We start from the raw sequence: 20,174 nt of genomic DNA, 5'->3' as shown, positions 1-20,174 counted from the left end.
GAATGCAGCACATGAATCTGAGAAAACAGATCCTAGTATTACACCTGCACTGCAACCCTGGATCTGTATTCACAGTGTACTTGTAAATCTAAAGTATGTAAATAATGATTGTAAATGTTTATTTTATAAAGTTAAATAAACATGGCAAAGCATGATTAAACACAAGGCTAGTTATTCAACTTTGATAAATAATTGGCATATTAACTTCAAGGGCGGCACGGTGGTGTAGTGGTTAGCGCTGCTGCCTCACAGCGCCAGGGTCCTGGGTTCGAATCCGGCCTAAGGTACTGTCTGTGTGGAGTTTGCATGTTCTCTCCGTGTTCGCGTGGGTTTTCTCCAGTTTCCTCCCACAGTCCAAAGGCATGCTGTCCAGGTTGATTGGTCACTCTAAATTGCTCTGTGTGTGTGTGGTGCACTGCGATGGACTGGCATCAAAGCAGTAAAGGTCATTCAAAATGATCTAGACAGCATTCAGAACTGGACAGGTACATGGCAAATGACATTTAATAGAGAAAAGTGTAAAGTATTGCATGCAGGCAATAAAAATGTGCATTATAAATATCATATGGGAGATACTGAAATTGAAGAAGGAATCTATGAAACAGACTTCGGAGTTTATGTTGACTCAGAAATGTCTTCATCTATCTAGACAATGTGGGGCAGCTATAAAAAAAGGCCAACAAGATGCTCAGATATATTTCGAGAAGTGTTGAATTTAAATCAAGGGAAGTAATGTTAAAACTTTACAATGCAGTCGTAAGACCTCACCTAGAATATTGTGTTCAGTTCTGGTCACCTTGTTACAAAAAGGATATTGCTGCACTAGAAAGAGTGCAAAGAAGAGCAACCAGAATTATCCCAGGTTTAAAAGGCATGTCGTATGCAGACAGGCTAAAGAATTGAATCTATTCTGTCTTGAACAAAGAAGACTACGCGGTGATCCGATTCAAGCATTCAAAATTCTAAAAGGTATTGACAATGTCGACCCAGGGGACTTTTTTGACCTGAAAAAAAAAAAACAAGGACCAGGGGTCACAAATGGAGATTAGATAAAGGGGCATTCAGAACAGAAAATAGGAGGCACTTTTTTACACAGAGAATTGTGAGGGTATGGAACCAACTCCCCAGTAATGTTGTTGAAGCTGACACCCTGGGATCCTTCAAGAAGCTGCTTGATGAGATTCTGGGATCAATAAGCTACTAACAACCAAACGAGCAAGATGGGCTGAATGGCCTCCTCTCGTTTGTAAACTTTCTTATATTCTTTCTTATGTTCTTATGTCCCGTCCAGGGTGTAGTCTCACCTTGCGCCCTGTGCATGCCGGGTTAGGCTCCGGCTCACTGCAACCCTGTAAAGGAGTAAGTGGTTAATGATAATGGATGGCTGGATATTAACTTCAAAGACTGAATAAGAAAACTGAGAGAATAGACTAGAATAAGAAGCCAACTTCAGCTTCCTATCTTTATTGGGTATACCTAGATGCTAACCCAGCATGTAAACGAAATGAGAAGTGGGACACGTAATTCTTCCTTTTATTTGATAAGATTAGGCAGATCTAGGTTGTGTGAATCAATTGGTATTGTTGCAATGGGCACAAACACAGATAATTGAATGGTAAAGTAGTGGATGACGATCTGTAGAGAAATCTTTTAGAAGTACACTTTAAATAAACCATTTTTCTACAGTATTTTGCATTAATTTTCATAACAAGAACCAGAAAAGATTAGCCATTTACGTGATTTCGAACAATCAATGGTCTTTTTTTTAATCATTACCCTCGTAGATATACACACGATGGAAGCAAACTGTAAATGGAGTATAAACTCATGATTCAAAGTTGTGTTAATGTTGTGCTAATATTCATTTAATTTCAGCGAGCGTTTTATCGAGTTGATCGATGTATCACCAAAGATGGCGCTTATGTTATAACTCTATTGTGTTTGAACTTTATGAATTATGCTTTCATGTGCTGTTTATAGTTTGTTTCTATCATGTGTACACCCAAAGTTATTAAACTTTAAAGTCGACAGTTGAACTTTTAATGATTACAACCAGCGCTACTTCCTATGGATGGGATCAGTATGGAAGGACCTTGGTGATTGTGTCTTTGTAGGGGTGGAGTTAGTGAGCACGAGCTTGGATCCATGAACCTGGATGCATGAGATGAGGTGCGTGCCGGCTTGCAGCTGCCACTATTGGCTGGATTCAGATGTCTTGCGAGGCCAAAGTTTCACGGTTTGGTTTTCGCTGGGCTCGACAAATACCAGTGGAGAGCCACCCGTACCCGTACTGTACCGAACACTCATGGGTCGGATGTGCAAGTGGAGGGGTACCTGATCTGATCAACTAATCAAGTTCACTTAATCCTCTTGTTGGGCTCATCGAGTGGAGTTAACCTGGGACACTGCAAGTGTTCATCTGTACCACCTAGCCCCCCACTTATGATTTAATTACATCCGTGTTACCTTAAAATAAATCTTGCTAGATCTTTATATTGCCTATCACCACATATGGATATCAATATTTAAAATGTAAATTCAATGCATAAATCAAGGTCAGCTAAAAACACATTTTGCTATGGTGCAAAATATAGTAAAAAGTGTGTATCTGCAGTATTGTTATTACTCTTATCTGAAAAAAAAAAAGTCAGATTTTCAGAAAATGAACAACAGGTTCTATTGAAAAAAATACTGGTTGCAATCAACCTTTAAATCAGCTTGCAACAATGATTTTCAATGCAAGTGTGCCAAGATTATTTTGTCAGATTTTCTTAAACACAGTAAATATACAGTTTATTTGTGCAAAGACTCATCATGGTGTAACAGAGAAAAAATAAGTGACACAACCAAAAACAGAAAGCCATTGTTAGTTTCAAGATGTGTGAGCAAGTTTTTTCCCCCATCCCTTTAGTGTTTTAATTAGTGCTCTTCAATACACAAAATACTTTAAGATGAAAAGTATAGTCTAGGATAATTCATATTTGCAGTAACAAATACGCAGTGTAATGAAACGCAATGCAACTTGTGTTTAAAGCATTTCACTTTATTGCACTAAGGTTGAAAATTCATCACACATGCAGACAGCAATGCCTTGGTAACTTCAAACATTTTATTAGCAAACAAAGGAAGAAAAAAAATCACAACAACTTCAATTTCTGTACAAATCAAAGTATAGTACAATATATACTATTATAATACACTGGTTTTACATTACATATAATTAGTACAGCAGCCACAAAGCTAACCAACTTCAGTTTGCTGAAAATAGCTAGTGTTGTATATTACCAACTAGGCAAGTATACTACCATCATTTTTTACTTCTTGAACTGACAATAATATACTACATTCTAGAACTGAACTATATACACACCATCACAGCCTATGTATACATAATCTAACAGCACTCCCTCTCTTAGACAGAAATGCTCCCAAATCACTGTATCTTTTGGACAAAACCCCCAAACAATAAACATCAAATGTAATTTAATTAATCAATAATTTTAATTCTCTGCAGCTTTTCAATTATTGCTTAGCATCCATCCTAAATGTTCAGAGGGAATTCCATGTTGTAAAGATCATATGCACAACTTTCATACAGTGTTTACATTCGGATTGTAACTGTTAGATTGCCAATAAGAGTTTCTACATTATATGTAAAGGCAATGGCACAGATATTGGAGTGGTTTACATTAAGCATGTTGTAAAGTCTGCTCAATGCTAACAAACATTTTCATGCTAATTGAGGCCATTATGATATTCATATTGGCAGCTATCCTTGAAGATTTAGAAGTGCTATATTTAGAAGCACTGCGTTTTAAAACAAACAAGTCTGATTTTAAGAGGGTCCCATTTTACATTTATGTGATTGTTGGCAGCTTTGCCTTATGTGTTCTTTAAGTAAACTATAAGTTACAGTAAAATTAACACTACATTTTTAAACACTTTTTTTTTTTTCAAATACGGTACTAAGTGCATCACGTGTGGTACATTAATTTAGTGGTTTATATCCATAGGGTATTTAAATACAACTGACAACATCTTAAGGCAAAAAAAAAAAAAAAAATCTACTAAAAAAATCTTTAAAAGTAAAATGCGTAGCATATGATAACATCATGAAATGTTCTGCCAGGTTCTACACAATATATATATATATATATTATATTCTGAAATATGTGTGTGTGTGTGTATATATATATATATATATACACACACACATTTCAGAATAGTCCTCCTTTCTTGATCGCTTTGCATTCAAGGTGTTAGAGTACTATTTTCAATTATAAACCCTGGCAACCATTTAAAAGTTTAGAAAAAAAATATGTGTGTCTTTATCAGAGAAGTATTTTAGCCTTCATGACACCTCAATTTCATTTAGTTTGTAAACCTGAGCTACTGTCTAATAAACATATACTGTAAAACTTTCCTGTGTTAAGTGCTTAACGTGTTTAGAGAAAAATGCATTTTTTCAGTCTCTGGAAGAACACTGAATGTAAAATAAAAAGTGCATGACAAAATCCCCTTAAGACTAAACTAGTTTTATTGTTCATTTGCAGGGTGAATTTAATTCAAAGCATAGCTAAAGCCTGACAGTTAAATGACAGCAAAAAAAACAATAATTTTGCACCAAGATTACAATAAGTCAGTGGAAATCAATTAGAAAGTACGAATTGCTGACTTTCAAATTGTTTTGCATTTTGATTGGATTGCTTGAGCATCATGAATATTAAAACCTAGATTTTTCAAAACTATACATTTTGTTAGTTACAATGTTCTTGCTCTCAGCCAGCATAATAATAGTTAAGAACTTATTGGGTTTCTTTCTCATTACCCAGTGCAGAAACTGGACCAAAAAAATAAAAAAAATAAACTGCAGTATGGATCGACTACGTGCAGGCTGTTGCTCACAGGTCAGATTTAATTTGTTATGCAAAAGAAATCTACTCTTTAAATTCAATCTCAATGGGCAAGACAGCAGGAGCTGAGAGTCTTTGATAGAGAGCTTATAGTAGGTGCCTGGTTGTGAAGACCGTGCAACTTACAGATGTTTCACGTGGAACAGTCTGATATTGCAGCTGATTTTCATCCCGGATTTCCTTTAAGTAATAAGAGACTGTAATCAATGACCACGTATAACCTCGCTACAATTTGCAAACTTGTCCCCTAAAAACAGGAATGGGAAATTCTGTGTTTTCTCGCAGATTAGTGGCCTCTTGTGTTTAATCCTGTTGGAAACAACAGTTTTAAATCTTAACTGCGCCGCTGATTTTTATTAAGTCTTAAGAAAGTGAGGAAGGTGTTGGCAAAATCAATATTCTTTCCACAGCAATATATAAATAAGAACTGGGTCTCCTTCAATTCTCAATGAACAACACTGGTACTGAAATGTAAACAAGTCTATGTAAAATGATCAAACTTCAGCTTGTTATACGTTTTTCAAGATAGGACTATAAGACATTCTGCTATTTACCTTCTACTGTTGCCCCCAGTAAGACTACTGACCAGCAATCTGCATTAAGGTCATTTTGCACATATCTAAAGCAAGCACTTTTTTAATCGTTTCAAATGCGAATGCATATTTAAACAAGGATTTCTACTTAAAGATACTAAAAGTAACTGTGGTCCTCTACTACTTCTTCCCTAATGCAGTGTGTAGAAAAAGATTTATGTTCTTGTTTCCGTGTTATGTGTTTTCTTCAGTGGTAATGTCTTTACACAAAGCACAAAACAGCAACAACTATTTATATGTATATACAAGCCATGCGTGTATATGGTTTAAAATAATATGGTTTCTTTAAAAGCTAAGTTATGTGCTGTTTATAGCACGGTTTATGAAAAAAAAGCTGACTTTTTTCAGTCATTTTAAATGTTTACTAAATGCAGTGGAGGTTATCTCTACACACCTGAATGTTTATCGGTTCCAGGCTTTGCTTTTTGCAACTTTAAACTCCCCAAAAGTCTTTAACAAGCAGTTCCTCTTTTAGTCGAACTATACCACCCAATATGTGGCCCTACTACCCAACTCTTAAGAGTATTTTTAAAGAATTAAGACTCAGATACCTGAGTTCCAGATCATGAACCCCACCCATAGAAGAGGTTTTTCACAGTGTCCAGCTGTGGCCAAAAGTTTTGCATCGCCCTATAGAATTAACCAATTTTGCTACAAAGTCGAATGAAACCTGCTGAATAACGTTACGTTAACATAATGAATTACAAACCGCTTTGTAGCTTTCCATATACTTAATGAAAAACTGACAAATCGAAATGATGGCTTCCGGTAGACTTTTGCAATATCATTTTTTTCTTGGATCACATGATGTAAATAAAAAATCTAAATTATGTTAATATAGTTTTCTTTTTTTTTTTTTTTCTTTTCAATGATGTCTCATTCCTAAAATTCTAGGGGATGCAAAACTTTTGGCCATAGCTGTATGTCCTATTTCCAGGAATTTCAGAATCAGCCTGGGTAGCAGTAAGGCAGAAGCTTATGCACTACCAATCTTATACTTGCTGCCCTGCAGTAAAGAGAGATACAATAAGGAATCCATATATTTTAATACAACCTGATAAACTTACTACGACAAGCCTTCTTAATGCAGCCTAGTCTTTGTAAGTATCATACTCTGTACGATTTCTCTTCCTGCACCATAACGGTTTGTCAATCAAGAGTGATCCATTGGCTCAGTAGCACCTGTCAGCTCTGTGTCCTGGCTATCCATTTCTTCCAGTTCCTCACTGACAGCACTTCTTTCCTGGGCCCTATTAGCTGAAGCAGAGGGAAGTGTCATTTTCACAAGATTTGCTATGCCAATAGCAGCCACTTCCATGTCTGAAAGTTCTGGGCCACCAGTCTCTGGAACAGACTCTGTCACACTCGCAGGGGCACTTTCTGTTCTACTTGCTGAGTCTCCAGCATCCGCATTCCTTGGAGCAGGGTCGGCAAGTAAGGAATCACCTATGTTTTCCTCCTGCAAATGTTTATCCATTGAGGCCTGAATGGAAGAAACCATTTCCTGCAGCTTTTTCCGCTGGGCCTCAATCACGTTTGGGTCCAGGTTCCTTCCATCTTTCACAGTTACAAACCCAGGAGCCATACGGATAAGCTCTTTGGCGTCATCAGAAATTTTAGTTAGGGAAGCCCCTTGCTTAGAAATACTACTGCTCAAATCTACCCCACTGCTGTGCTTTCTAGAGATTTGCTTTTCTCTCGACTTCTGGTCAGGAGGAGAGCTGCCAGACGCAGTTCCTAGAGAATGACCTTTTCCCTGGAAAGCCATCACATTGTGCGACTGTTCAGATTTCTTCCTCACCACGCCTCCACTCCCTAGTTTAAGCACGCCATGCGAGGGACTACCCTCTCTGCTTCTTGAGGCAACCTCTGACTGGAGCTGATTTAAGGCCTCTTTCACCAGGTCTTCAACATCAGGACCTACTGGAAAATGTCCTGCAGCATCCACGCACAATTCTAACCGATCTTCCGCTGCATTGAACACAAAGGTCTTACCAGGGATATGGGGTAAAGTACAATGCTTACCATCCACAAGACCTGCAGAAGAAAAGACAGCGTGTTAGCTAATGTTGGCTTAAGATATTGTGGAAAGAATCATATGGATTCTCTTTGAGGTTAAAGTATTGGTAACTAAAACAGCATAGTGCTGAATCAACTTTTTCAAACACCATCCTATAGATTTAGAAAGGTTTGATGTGTTTGAGACCTTTATGTAAGTTCTTGTTACATAAGAACAGGAACCAAAAATATATACAGTACTGTGCAAAAGTTTTAGGCAGGTGTGAAAAAATGCTGTAAAGTAAGAATGCTTTCAAAAATAGACATGTTAATAGTTTATTTTTATCAATTAACAAAATGCAAAGTGAGTGAACAGAAGAAAAATCTACATCAAATCAATATTTGGTGTGACCACCCTTTGCCTTCAAAACAGCATCAATTCTTCTAGGTACACTTGCACACAGTTTTTGAAGGAACTCGGCAGGTAGTTTGGCCCAAACATCTTGGAGAACTAACTACAGTTCTTCTGTGGATTTAGGCGGCCTCAGTTGCTTCTCTCTCTTCATGTAATCCCAGACAGACTCGATGATGTTGAGATCAGGGCTCTGTGGGGGCCATACCATCACTTCCAGGACTCCTTGTTCTTCTTTATGCTGAAGATAGTTCTTAATGACTTTCGCTGTATGTTTGGGGTCGTTGTCATGCTGCAGAATAAATTTGGGGCCAATCAGATGCCTCCCTGATGGTATTGCATGATGGATAAGTATCTGCCTGTACTCAGCATTAAGGAGACCATTAATTCTGACCAAATCCCCAACTCCATTTGCAGAAATGCAGCCCCAAACTTGCAAGGAACATCCACCATGCTTCACTGTTGCCTGCAGACACTCATTCGTGTACCGCTCTCCAGCCCTTCGGGGAACAAACTGCCTTCTGCTACAGCCAAATATTTCAAATTTTGACTCATCAGTCCAGAGCACCTGCTGCCATTTTTCTGCACCCCAGTTCCTGTGTTTTCGTGCATAGTTGAGTCGCTTGGCCTTGTTTCCACGTCGGAGGTATGGCTTTTTGGCCGCAAGTCTTCCATGAAGGCCACTTCTGACCAGACTTCTCCGGACAGTAGATGGGTGTACCAGGGTCCCACTGTGTTCTGCCAATTCTGAGCTGATGGCACTGCTGGACATCTTCCGATTGCGAAGGGAAGTATGCATGATGTGTCTTTCATCTGCTGCAGTAAGTTTCCTTGGCCAACCACTGCGTCTACGGTCCTCAATGTTGCCCGTTTCTTTGTGCTTCTTCAAAAGAGCTTGGACAGCACATCTGGAAACCCCTGTCTGCCTTGAAATTTCTGCCTGGGAGAGACCTTGCTGATGCAGTCTAACTACCTTGTGTGTTGTTGCTGTGCTCAGTCTTGCCATGGTGTATGACTTTTGACAGTAAACTGTCTTCAGCAACCTCACCTTGTTAGCTGAGTTTGGCTGTTCCTCACCCAGTTTTATTCCTCCTACACAGCTGTTTCTGTTTCAGTTAATGATTGTGTTTCAACCTACATATTGAATTGATGATCATTAGCACCTGTTTGGTATAATTGTTTAATCATACACCTGACTATATGCCTACAAAATCCCTGACTTTGTGCAAGTGTACCTAGAAGAATTGATGCTGTTTTGAAGGCAAAGGGTGGTCACACCAAATATGGATTTGATGTAGATTTTTCTTCTGTTCACTCACTTTGCATTTAGTTAATTGATAAATATAATCTATTAACATGTCTATTTTTGAAAGCATTCTTACTTTACAGCATTTTTTCACACCTGCCTAAAACTTTTGCACAGTACTGTACTTACCAACAAAACTAAAAAATATACTTAACAAAAATCAAAACATCTAATACAAATGCCCAATTTTTTAATAATTCCTCAAAAACATTTATTTCAAAATACATAACACAAATTCTCATTCTAAAATGCTCGTGCACAATTAACACAATTACGTTAAATTCAAATCCCAATAAATATTTTGGTAGCCTTAGCAATAAGAGATAAAAGAAAAGTGTTAAGAGTACACCTAAGTGGGTGCCTTTTGAGAATGGTAATGTAGCTACAGTGCTTTTGCTATACATGACCTTGACAGAATTCAGTACTCCTGTGCTTTCTGCACTGCTATCCTGCATCTTAATGAATGCTAAAACAAAGCAGCAAATTGAAAAACACAACAGGCCATTTGTAGTTTGCCTTTCAGCTGACTGAGCATTCCCCTTACAGAGAAGCTCAAAGAACTCAAACAGAAAAAAAGGTCAAAATACTGTTCTCTTCACTGGGTCCACATAATATTGAGCATGTTTTGAACAAACATCACTCTTTAGAATAGAGAGCATGTCCAAATTATTTAAGTAAATGTGATCAATAAACTCCTACTGGGATAGCTGAAAGAAAACGCAAGATAGCAGTTGATGCTTTTGCAATAACTACAACAAAAGCTTTTGTAAGTAGGCCAATTTCTTTTTTTAATACTGTGCTGTATATAGTTTAGTGGTTCTCCACCATTGCACAAGGCACATATGCAACCCACCAACCACCATATGGACCACAGAATACAATGCCTGACACTTTATTGGAGGTAAACTACTGTTACAAAGCAATACATGACCATTGACATTGGGAGGTTTAATTTAAAAGAGTACCCATTTCTTTCTTCATAATGTTGTAAAACACTCCACCACACTGAAACAATTGAGGCAGCTTTTTTGCATAAGACCAGACATCTTCTCCTGTAAAACACAAAATAAAGCAAGTTAAGACATGGGAAAACAGAATGACAGATGAAAAACTACTAATCTTCATGGTAAATCTGGTTTAATCCTCTTCAGTTGTATGAAGGGGGTCTGAAGAGGCTCCATCGTTGTAATTTTGCACTAAATAATAGCACGAGGGAAGCAGGAAACATGTATCTAGCACTTACCCAACACAGCAGTAACAGAATGTAACAGAAACTACCTATACAGACATGCTTAAGGTCCTAGAGCTTCAATCAGTTTACAAGAAAGGAAGAAGTACTCGCCTTTCAAAACTGTAAAACCAGTATCAACCGCTTTTGTTTTAATTGTTAGGCAACAGAAAAAAAAAGAAACCACTACACACATTTTTACTTTACTTGGATTAATATGGACACCTCTGCCCTCAAAAATGTTGTTTACATTTGAATTGGCTCTGTCATCCTTGTAGCAGGTTTTAAACAGTACATAAAAAACAAAAACTTATGTTTTTTAAAAAGACAGCATCTCCAGAATGAAAATGTAATCCTAGTGCAGGGATGGAAATAAGACTGAATAGCAATTTGATCCAATCCTGGTTTTACTATGAGTTTATGACACACCTCAGCTTGTTACCGATAAAGTACACTGTGGCTAATAAAGCTTGTGGTAAAACCTGTAATGGGTGAAACTGCTATCAATATGAATCTTATTTCCATCCCTTTGTGTCAAAACACAAATCTACAATTGGTTTCTCCTGTAGCTTTTATTTGGCAATTTAATCAAGTAGAGTATGAAGAGTCCAGGGCTTTACAGAATTCAGTAGGGAATCTAACAGTTAAGAAAAATAAACAAGCTATTTTTTTTAACCTTTTTGCTCTTTTTAAATTATTAACCATTTTAATATTTGATATTTCTGTTATACCTACCAATCAAATTCGGAGGTAGTACGGGCCCGACAGATGTATTGTATCGTTTCAATTGTTGCATCAGTGCAGAATATACATTTATAAAACTCAAATTGATCCTATTTTGAAGCAAGTGCAATGCTAACATTTCTGAGAAAAACAAAAGCATTTTATTACAGCACACTGCTACCACTGGTTTATTCCTCCATGAAAAAATGCCCCTTAGAATGAAATTTGTAGTTGTTTTTCAGACTGAAGATGCATTTCCTCTGGGTACTTACTTTCTTTAACGCACAGCATCCCTTATACTATAACCACATTAGCCATTACACCAAATCCTATTTTAGTGCCCATCGCTCAATCAGATATTTTACCATTTTGTTTATTGTGCTTTTACACAGTTTATTTTTGTAAAAGGGTTTCTGCAGGTCTGATACATAATAGATCTGCAGCACTTGCAGCAAAGACTACAAAAAATAAATCAACTTCATACTGTTTAAAACACATACCATATTTATATGACTAGAAATTCAGCAAGGCACCAAAACACTGATCTTCAACCAAAACATGGACTTCATCCACAACATGCAATATCCATCAGTAATGTGCCACTTCCATAGCCTTTATCTTACTGGCCTCTCTAGGTTGATTATAAACTTGTACACACTTGCTAAGGAAACCTTATTAGTTTTCACAGAATATGGCTTCACTGTCTTAGCTGGACTTTAATAATGCCTACCCCTGTTCCTCTATCCTCTTTTAACATCCACTTGAAATATTTAACAAATCACTTATCCTAGTCACTTTTCCTGATACACAACATGTTAAATAAATGCTAAAATAATATTTTGTATCTGAGCTTTAATATGCTTTTGACACCCAAGTGACTATTACAAATTATTTTAAACATTCTAATTTACTCTTTTAGACAGTTAATATGAACTCCAGTAACACAGCATATTTGTTTCCAAGGTTTCTGCTGTACCCTGATATTGCGATAGCCCATCTGAGGTAAAGTATGAGGTTTTCTGAAATACTCAACTCATCCCCTGGCCCGTCTTAATAAATCATTAAAACTAATTACAGTACAGACACATCTTCCAAATAGAAGCTATATGTGGGTCCCTTAGATTTGTAACAATGTCTTAATATAGCTATTGTTACTGTATGAATAAGTACTTCTGTATAATCATACTTAATTCTTGTGCTTCTTTTCAACTGAGTTTTCTTTTTTTGATACACTTCATCAATGTTTTTATTTAAATTCCCAATGATTCTTTTTTTAAGTTTTAAAAACTCATGTTTTCTATCTTTTAAAAGCTAAATAATCTTTAAAAAGTACACAAAATACAGTTCAAACTTATTTAAATATTGTGATCTATAAACAAAAATGACTACCAGTATCTCTCTTAGTTGAGTATACAGTATATTGAGACCACTGGATAGGGTCCTATAAAATACAAGCTGGTAAACCCTACACTGTAGCTCTGTAATAAGGCTTCAAAGCCACTCTTCTCAGCATCCTAAACCACAAGACCTGGCATGTCATTATCTCTGTATTGTATTTGTTTTTTGAGATGAAAAATATTATTTTTGACAATAAAGTGTTGGGGGAACTGGACTTGTTTCACATTCCTCCCACATAAATAATACACGTTGAAATTAGGGATGAGAATGTTAAACGTTTAAACTCTAAAGAAGTGGCCAAACGTTTAATAATATGCTAGACGTATAACCCGGTCACGTGACAAATTTCACCAAACGCATATTTTTTTTAATGTATTCCATTTTTTTTTGTACAATTTTTGTTTGTATATTGGAACTACTGCACTAAGGTAAAGGACTTCCGAGACACACTTCAAACAGGTAGGCCAGGCATCTCTTTTTAACAATTTAATGTAAAGCTTGTGTGAATACGTGAATTTGATTATGTTACGCTATTTAGTAATACTTGACTATATACAATTAACTGCACAAGGCGGCAAACAATCATTACTTGATTGTGTGTTAGATTGGCATTTAAAAATACGACTTCTGGCAGTGTTTGGGAGGTTTATGTACACTAGTATGTAGAGAAGAGTAGGGTTGTCAGTTATGCCTCAAAATAGCAATCGATTAATTGGTCACACAAAATACAATCGTTCAAGTAAATATCGATGATTGCACCATACATTTTCTGTGCATTCCTCTCCCCGCGACGTTATTATTTTAATATCATTGCAGTTCAGTAAAAGCTTGCGCACAACAATTGAATGCATGGGGTGATTACGGCTTGGTAGCGTCGGGAGGGAAAAAACACAACATTCGCAACAAGCCTAAAGCAAGTTTAACATACTACAGGGGTGTTACTAAAATATTTATTCCAAACAGATTACAGTACTTTGGAATGTAATCTATATAAACTAGCCAAGAGTTTATGAAAAATTAGGTTTTTTTAATTGAGTGACAGCTGCAGCATCACGCGTTGCATCTTGTTAATACTGCTGTACCACCTGCTGTTTGCCAGGATTACAAGCCTTTCGTCCTGCTCTGGATTCAAGGCAGCACGCTTTTTTGTTTGTTTGTTTATACAGTGAACACACAGAGGGGCGTGCTTACAAAGCATTTTCAAAACTGATTCGCTGGTAGGAGATGGGACGAGCAAATCAGATGCTAGTTAACACAAGCAGGAAAAGAAAAGCACGCCCCCTGCTCGTCTGGCAGAAATACTGTAAATAGCAAGGCAGGGTGTTCGGTGCAGTTTCGTTGATAAACTTAAATAATGTTATTAACTATGCACGTTACAAAAATGTAATTATTGAATCGATTATCCAGTATTTATATCGATGTACATAATGAAGAATGGAATTGATTGAAAAATCGATTTTCGATTTAATCGTAGGCAGCCCTAGAGGAGAGTGGCGTTGGATTCGAGTACTTGGAAATGGTAACGTTCAAGTACTCGAGCAATATGTTTCTCGAAAATCCCACGCCTACTATCAAAGACAGCAAACTTTTTAATCTCTGAGGCAGACTTTTAGATCAGTCACACTGCTCTTATCAATTCCAAAATCTTGTGCTATTGTATCACTGGTAACTCCCTTACCCAGAAGTGAAAGTATTTAAAGTTACTTATTTTTATGTATTTATTTATTTTTAAAACGGAAGAGGTTCCTGCTTTTTCTTTTTTTTTCTTTAAATAAACCTTTAAGAAACACTCTCTGAAAATGTGTTGAATATGTATATAGTTCTGTCTCCATTAACAACTGTAATTACAATCATGGTCTGAAGAGGACATTTTAAATATAAAACATTTAAATATATACTTTGAGTTGTGTTTTTTTCTACTTTATACAGGGGTGTGCAATTCATATTGCCCATCGGACAAGTAGTTTTTATTTATTTATTTTTCCTATGTTCGTTTTGTTGCTAGAAAGCCACGCAAGTTTCTGAAAACTCAATTACGGAAGTCTAGCACCTACACACAAACATTTTAAAAAGTGTTTACGTCCCACCCCTATCACTTCTGATTGGCTATCTGTGGAAGAATCTGATCTTCTATTGGTTACAAAGAAACCCAGAAATGGCTGCCTGACAGCCTCTTGAAAGGCACAGACTAATCTTTTAAATTTAAGATATTATTTATGTTTTTTTTTGTAAATTAACAAATAAGTGACACTGCTTACTTAATACATGAACCTGACATTTAAATGCAGCAATCTAGTAAAGTTAAACAAAACAAAACAAAACAAAAAAAAAACAGTCACGAAGGTATTAGCAAATTAGAAAAAATCATGTTGTGTATTTATAACACTTTCTGATCAAGAATGTACTTATTGGGATTTGTAAAAAAAACGTAAAATGTAGTGTTTAGAAGCATTTCAAGACAAACTTCCCTGGCAAAAAAAAAAAATATGATTTTTTTTTATTTTGATTTTAGTGTTGCTAACCTAGTTTGCTATTTACCATATATACACTTTTTTTTTTTAGGTTAAACGCCATATTTAAAAAAAAAAATGTATTACTAGATTTGAACAGAAGCGATATTAGTTATTTATTGGACATATCCATCGATTTCTGAGACTAATGTTTATAATGATAGAAATGAAATGCTTATATATGAGATGCTATACCACATGTTATTATTTTAAATACAATACCGACTGTAAATCTGATGGCAATGTGTTTATGTATTAATTTATCTATTATCAGTTACAAAACTGCAGTAATAATTGGCAATGATTTTGTATTCAGTTTATAGAGAAAGAGTGGGAAAAAAAACCAGGCATAAGCTATTTTTATGTTCGAATAACTCGCAAGTATTGCTTATTATAGTTGTACTCTTAGTATGTTACTTAAATTTACAAGCAAATGTGTTCCAAACTGCACTGAAAGGCAGATTTCCTTAAAGTATGTTAAATTTGTTGAAGTGAGGTGGGGTCCCAGGTAACCTTTTGTGTATCTTGAAGAATTTAGTGAACCAGTCAAGCTACAAGGCAATATCCACCTGTTAATCACTAATTGATTGATTGATTGTGTTCACTGTTAAATAAAAAAACCCTACAAGTTATATTCTATTTTTTTGTGTGTGTTTTGTGTGACGGGGAGGGGCATTTTGTCCCTTGGACAACAAGTTTTTTTTCAAAAATTGCACACCCGTTTGCGATGTTAAAACATTGTTTGCTTATTTAGGGTTTCTTTGCTCAGAAAATACTAACCAGGGCTGTCAGTATACATCAAAATTTAATATAAAAGAGTGTGTGTGTGTGTGTGTGTGTGTGTGTGTGTGTGTGTGTGTGTGTGTGTGTGTGTGTGTGTGTGTGTGTATGTAGATATGGTTGAAACGCTGACACTGCATAGCATTTAAACATTCATAAAAATGTACCAAAATGCACATCCCTAGTTTAAATGTCTTTTTACATTATAGCACAAATATAAAAGTCTGTTTGTATTTCGGAATCCTCTGCCTCTGTCTCTCTAAGTGTTCTGTCAAAGACATTTTTGGTTCTGTTGTCTGTGCCTGTTTAATGCTGATAATGGGAGGGTTGCCCACCAGTGTACGTGGCAAACGTGAGCCGCCTCAGGGACCTCTGCATTCACAGTAGGGCAAAAAGCAGACTAAAGCCGTCGCAGACCCCCTCTGGAGCAGGCCACTTTTAGGATTGCTAGACCTCAGTATTGCATTTTAATCAGCCCCAATTAAGTCGAAAATAAAAACTATAATCCTTCACAACTAAAATATTGTAAAATGGTGTACATTCCAACCCTCAGCATTTATTTTTTAATCACTTTATAGTAATTATAAAAAGCTAAAAAGGTGTGTGTGTGGGGGGGGGGGGGGGGGGGGGTGTCATTCAGGGGTTTTCAGGTATTTCTGAATGTGTTGGTTGATTTGATTACTGTACACAATTGATTTGATTACTGTACACAATTTGATTAAAGTACAAAAAACTGCCTGTTAAAAAAAAAAAAAGTAATACAACGGCAAGGAAATGGCACCTCTGTAAATATTTTTTAAACAAAGTAAATTAAGTAAAATGGATATGTAAGAATGTTTTCTGAAATACTGTTGAAGGTTAAACCAAATGTGGTCATAATTTATTTTTATTTTTTATTTTTTTAAGATGATAAAAAGCAATGCTGCAGAAAGAATCATAGATCACAGCTGCATAAAAAAATGTGAAGACAACATTCCCTCTTCACAAAACTTTAAGGACTCTTAAGGAATGTTTTAGAACTGTTTATTAACATTCATGCATTGAAAAATTAGAATACATTTCTAACCCTCTCAAACAGTTGATAAAGATTCTATGAATTGCAGACTTGTTTTAATTAATCAATATACTGTAGCTTTAAAAAAAGAATTTATCTTCATCATCGATCAGAGATTAATATATAAATGTCGGTGGCAGCAGGTATCAAAACAAGTACAGAAAGCTCACCCTTTTAAATAATAATAATAATAATAATAATAATAATAATAATAATAATAATAATACTTACCCATTAAGGTTGCTAGAAGGCAGAGTGAAGACATCTCCAGGTCAATGTGGTCCTGGAGTTCTCTAGAAGTCATTCTGCTGGAAGTTGCTGGCTCCTCACTCCTGACAGAATGGTGTAAAGATGTAGACAAGGATGTGGATGTGGAAGCTTTGTGGGCTGCTGCCTCCTCCTCCTCTTCCTGCCTGGGGTCCTTTAGAGTCTCCAGTGTCACCCTGTCACCATGCTGCAGCGGCACAGGCTCATTCTCCATCCCCTCTTTTGGGGGGGAGAGCTCCTTGGGAGGGAAACCATAGCGGATGCACTGCAGGTCTGGAGGAACACTAAATTCTTTGGCAATGCTATTCTGCAGCTGGGAAAAGGTGGTCCCTGTCTGGAGCGTCAGCATGGCCTGCCGCCCGTCGGTGGTGGTTACACGAATCTTCTTTTCCTTGCTGCATTTGGGGGAGTAGGGGGCTTTGGTAGGGGTGACTGGTGCAGAGGGTCCATCTCGGGCTGGTCCAGGGGAGGCTGCCCTTTGCACTTGTTTCAACTTGTCAGTTCTTTTTTTCTGTGTTACAGAGGCATGCTCTGTGATGCTCTGCTGTATGCTGCGCTCTGTCTTGCTCATGTTAAGCTCCTCCTTGTGCAGCGTCTTTGCTTTCTGCCCAGTTAAGATTATTTTTGTTGGTGGCTGCACATCCACAGCTACTTGCCCCTCCTGCACATCCTCAAGCCTCTGAGCATGTGCCCCGTCAATGGAAACAGGGGTGTATTCATCTGGGTTCTTTTTGGCCGTGTGATTTAAAATGGTGTTCACCACCTTCTGGACTAGGATCTCGCTCCCAAACTCTCCAGGGAAATGCTTGGTGACTAGCTTCATTGCAACATCGTAAACATTGCTGTTCAATGATGGCTCAATTTCATATTGGAACCAGTACACAGTTTCCCTCACTATTCGTCCACTCCACTCCAAGGTGATAGGAAAGGCCTCAGGCAGGTTATCATATTCCTTCCCTTCCCAGAAATGCTTGAACCCGCAGCCACACTTGCCTCCATGGGACCTAGTATTAGTTCTGTCTCCATCCAAGTAAACAACAGAGCCATCCCCCCGGATGTGGCGCACAGAGGTGCCGTGGCAATAATTGCAGGAATTCAAATGGGTTGACTTGTAGTCAGGCATAAGGACATCATTTACAGGGTCATAAGAGCACACCAGGTTGTTCAGAGGAAAGCTGTAGTTTTTGTCAGCCCTGAGTTGCCCATGTGTGGTTTTGGCCAGGTTATATAGCTTTCCGCCTGGGGCTAGCCACTCTGGAGGCACATGAAGCTCTGAAAGTGCATTACAGATCAAGCACCGGTGAAGGCGGTTTTCTATCACTGCTTTTCTGGCAGCCTCAGTAACTTCTTCAGGCTGGACTCCTATTACACCAGTCCTCCTGTACACATACTGATGTACATCTGCCACCAGTGAAGGGTGGATGGCATGCTTGTCCATGAAGACCTCTTCCATTGCATGAACCAGTCTCATCAGATATTTATCCTGCAGGCTTCTGTCCCCTCCAATTATACAGCTCCCATCTGGCTCTAATTGTATGTACTTCTTAATAAGTTCTTGTGGGACTCCCCAGGCTTTGGGGAGCAGCCTTGCAGGCAGTTTAGGTAAAGAAGCATTTTTAATTCCAACAAGAGGAATGTAATGGTTGCGACCTGAGCTGCTCCAGGCGATACAGATTGGCTTGTTAAACTGCCCGTCCTTTCCCATGCACTTTTCTTCAGGCACCAGTCCTGGTAGAAAAGTGGCAGAGTAATCACCAGAGCTTCTCATTCCACTCAGAGAGTCCAACAGGATGATAGGACGGTGCAGCACATTTGCCAGTCCAAAAATATGAATATTCCGCAGTCCCAGTGGTACCCCCTCAGGTGGGACAAACAAGGGGTCACACTCATTGATAATGTCCTCCCATTCAGCTGCATCAATAAAGTCTTGAAAAAGTGCCTTATAGCGATCTAAGTTTTCCTTGAAATTAAGTTTCAAGTTCTCCCGTAAAGCATGCCAGAAGAGCTCTCTACCCACTAGTGCCCTGGACACGGCATGGACCAAGCAGTGACCATCTCCATCAACATGCACAGGGATCAGGCACTCTTGATTCCCATTGGCTTTCTTCATCTCCTCCAGAGTATCGTGCAAGTAAATAAGGCTCCCTGAACGATCTTTGCCATAGCCAACAGTACTCACATGCTCCTGTTCAATTAAAAATGCCCTATCCCCTAAAAGAAAACAGTCAAACATTTCTCCCTGGTTCATTTCCCTTAATAGCTTGGCTTTCCCCGTTTGTTTATCCATTCCATACCTGGTGAGAATTGGAGACAACAGCTTACAGTGGTAGTTGGACAGCCCCATCACTTTCACCAACTCGGTCCCTTTTTTGGGGGCACCCGTCACCCCAAGTAGAGCATTTCTGAGCAGATTGTGAAGCACCACCTCCGGGTCAGTGACTTCTTCCACATTTTGGAGGTTCTTCTGTTCATGGCGCTGTCCGCACTCGGTACATTCAATACTAACAGAGCCATAAGCAGGGTAAAACAGCCTCGCCTGGCACTTTGGATCCGGGCAGGTACCAGACAAAATACGCTTGTCCCTTTTTTTCGATCCTTGTTGGAGCGACATTTTTTCTAATAAACAACAGTTACACCCTGTGTTTAAAAAATCATTCTAAACGTCTAACTAGGGATTTATCAATATTGTTTTATCTTACGCAGTTCTTACTATTACAGGTCCCAAAAACACGGAAGCGGTCCTTTTTTTCCGCGTCGACTTTTTCACTGCCTGTTTAGGAAAGTAGCAGACCGTCCACCGGCCTTGGAAATATGGGGATTGTAGTTTCAAAAAACAAGGTGCGCCTTCAGTGCTTGGGAAAATTACATATTACAGAACTACATATCCCTGAATACATTACGACACCAATTCAAAGACCAATTCAAAGACGCCTGAAGGTAGTAGGGAATAGTAGTTTCTTCTGTCACAGAACCTCTATTTATTGTACAAAAA

The 20,174-nt window shown here is 37.8% G+C and overlaps 1 protein-coding gene across 1 annotated transcript; it reads right to left on the bottom strand.

The window, feature by feature from the left end:
• Positions 1-3,087: 3,087 nt before the first annotated feature.
• On the bottom strand, positions 3,088-20,164 carry LOC117399719 (deubiquitinating protein VCPIP1-like). Its single transcript, XM_033999068.3, has 3 exons — positions 17,147-20,164; positions 10,188-10,274; positions 3,088-7,543 (listed from the first exon to the last, which is right to left on the bottom strand). Exons 1-3 carry the CDS (start codon positions 19,791-19,793, stop codon positions 6,660-6,662), a joined length of 3,618 nt encoding a protein of 1,205 aa, XP_033854959.3. The 5' UTR covers positions 19,794-20,164; the 3' UTR covers positions 3,088-6,659.
• Between the last annotated feature and the right edge of the window lie 10 nt (positions 20,165-20,174).

Source organism: Acipenser ruthenus, chromosome 4, assembly GCF_902713425.1.
Source record: "Acipenser ruthenus chromosome 4, fAciRut3.2 maternal haplotype, whole genome shotgun sequence".
Classification (NCBI taxonomy): domain Eukaryota; kingdom Metazoa; phylum Chordata; class Actinopteri; order Acipenseriformes; family Acipenseridae; genus Acipenser; species Acipenser ruthenus.
Note: the sequence above shows the minus strand (reverse complement) of the source record. Positions and strands in the feature narration are given on the sequence as shown.

Coding starts and splice junctions, on each gene's coding strand:
- LOC117399719 (XM_033999068.3), bottom strand. CDS start 19,793: ATGTCGCTCCAACAAGGATCGAAAAAAAGGGACAAGCGTATTTTGTCT. Junction 10,275..17,146: donor CCTTCTAGCAACCTTAATGG/GTAAGTATTATT, acceptor TGTGTTTTACAG/GAGAAGATGTCTGGTCTTAT. Junction 7,544..10,187: donor CATTATGAAGAAAGAAATGG/GTACTCTTTTAA, acceptor TTTCTTCTGCAG/GTCTTGTGGATGGTAAGCAT.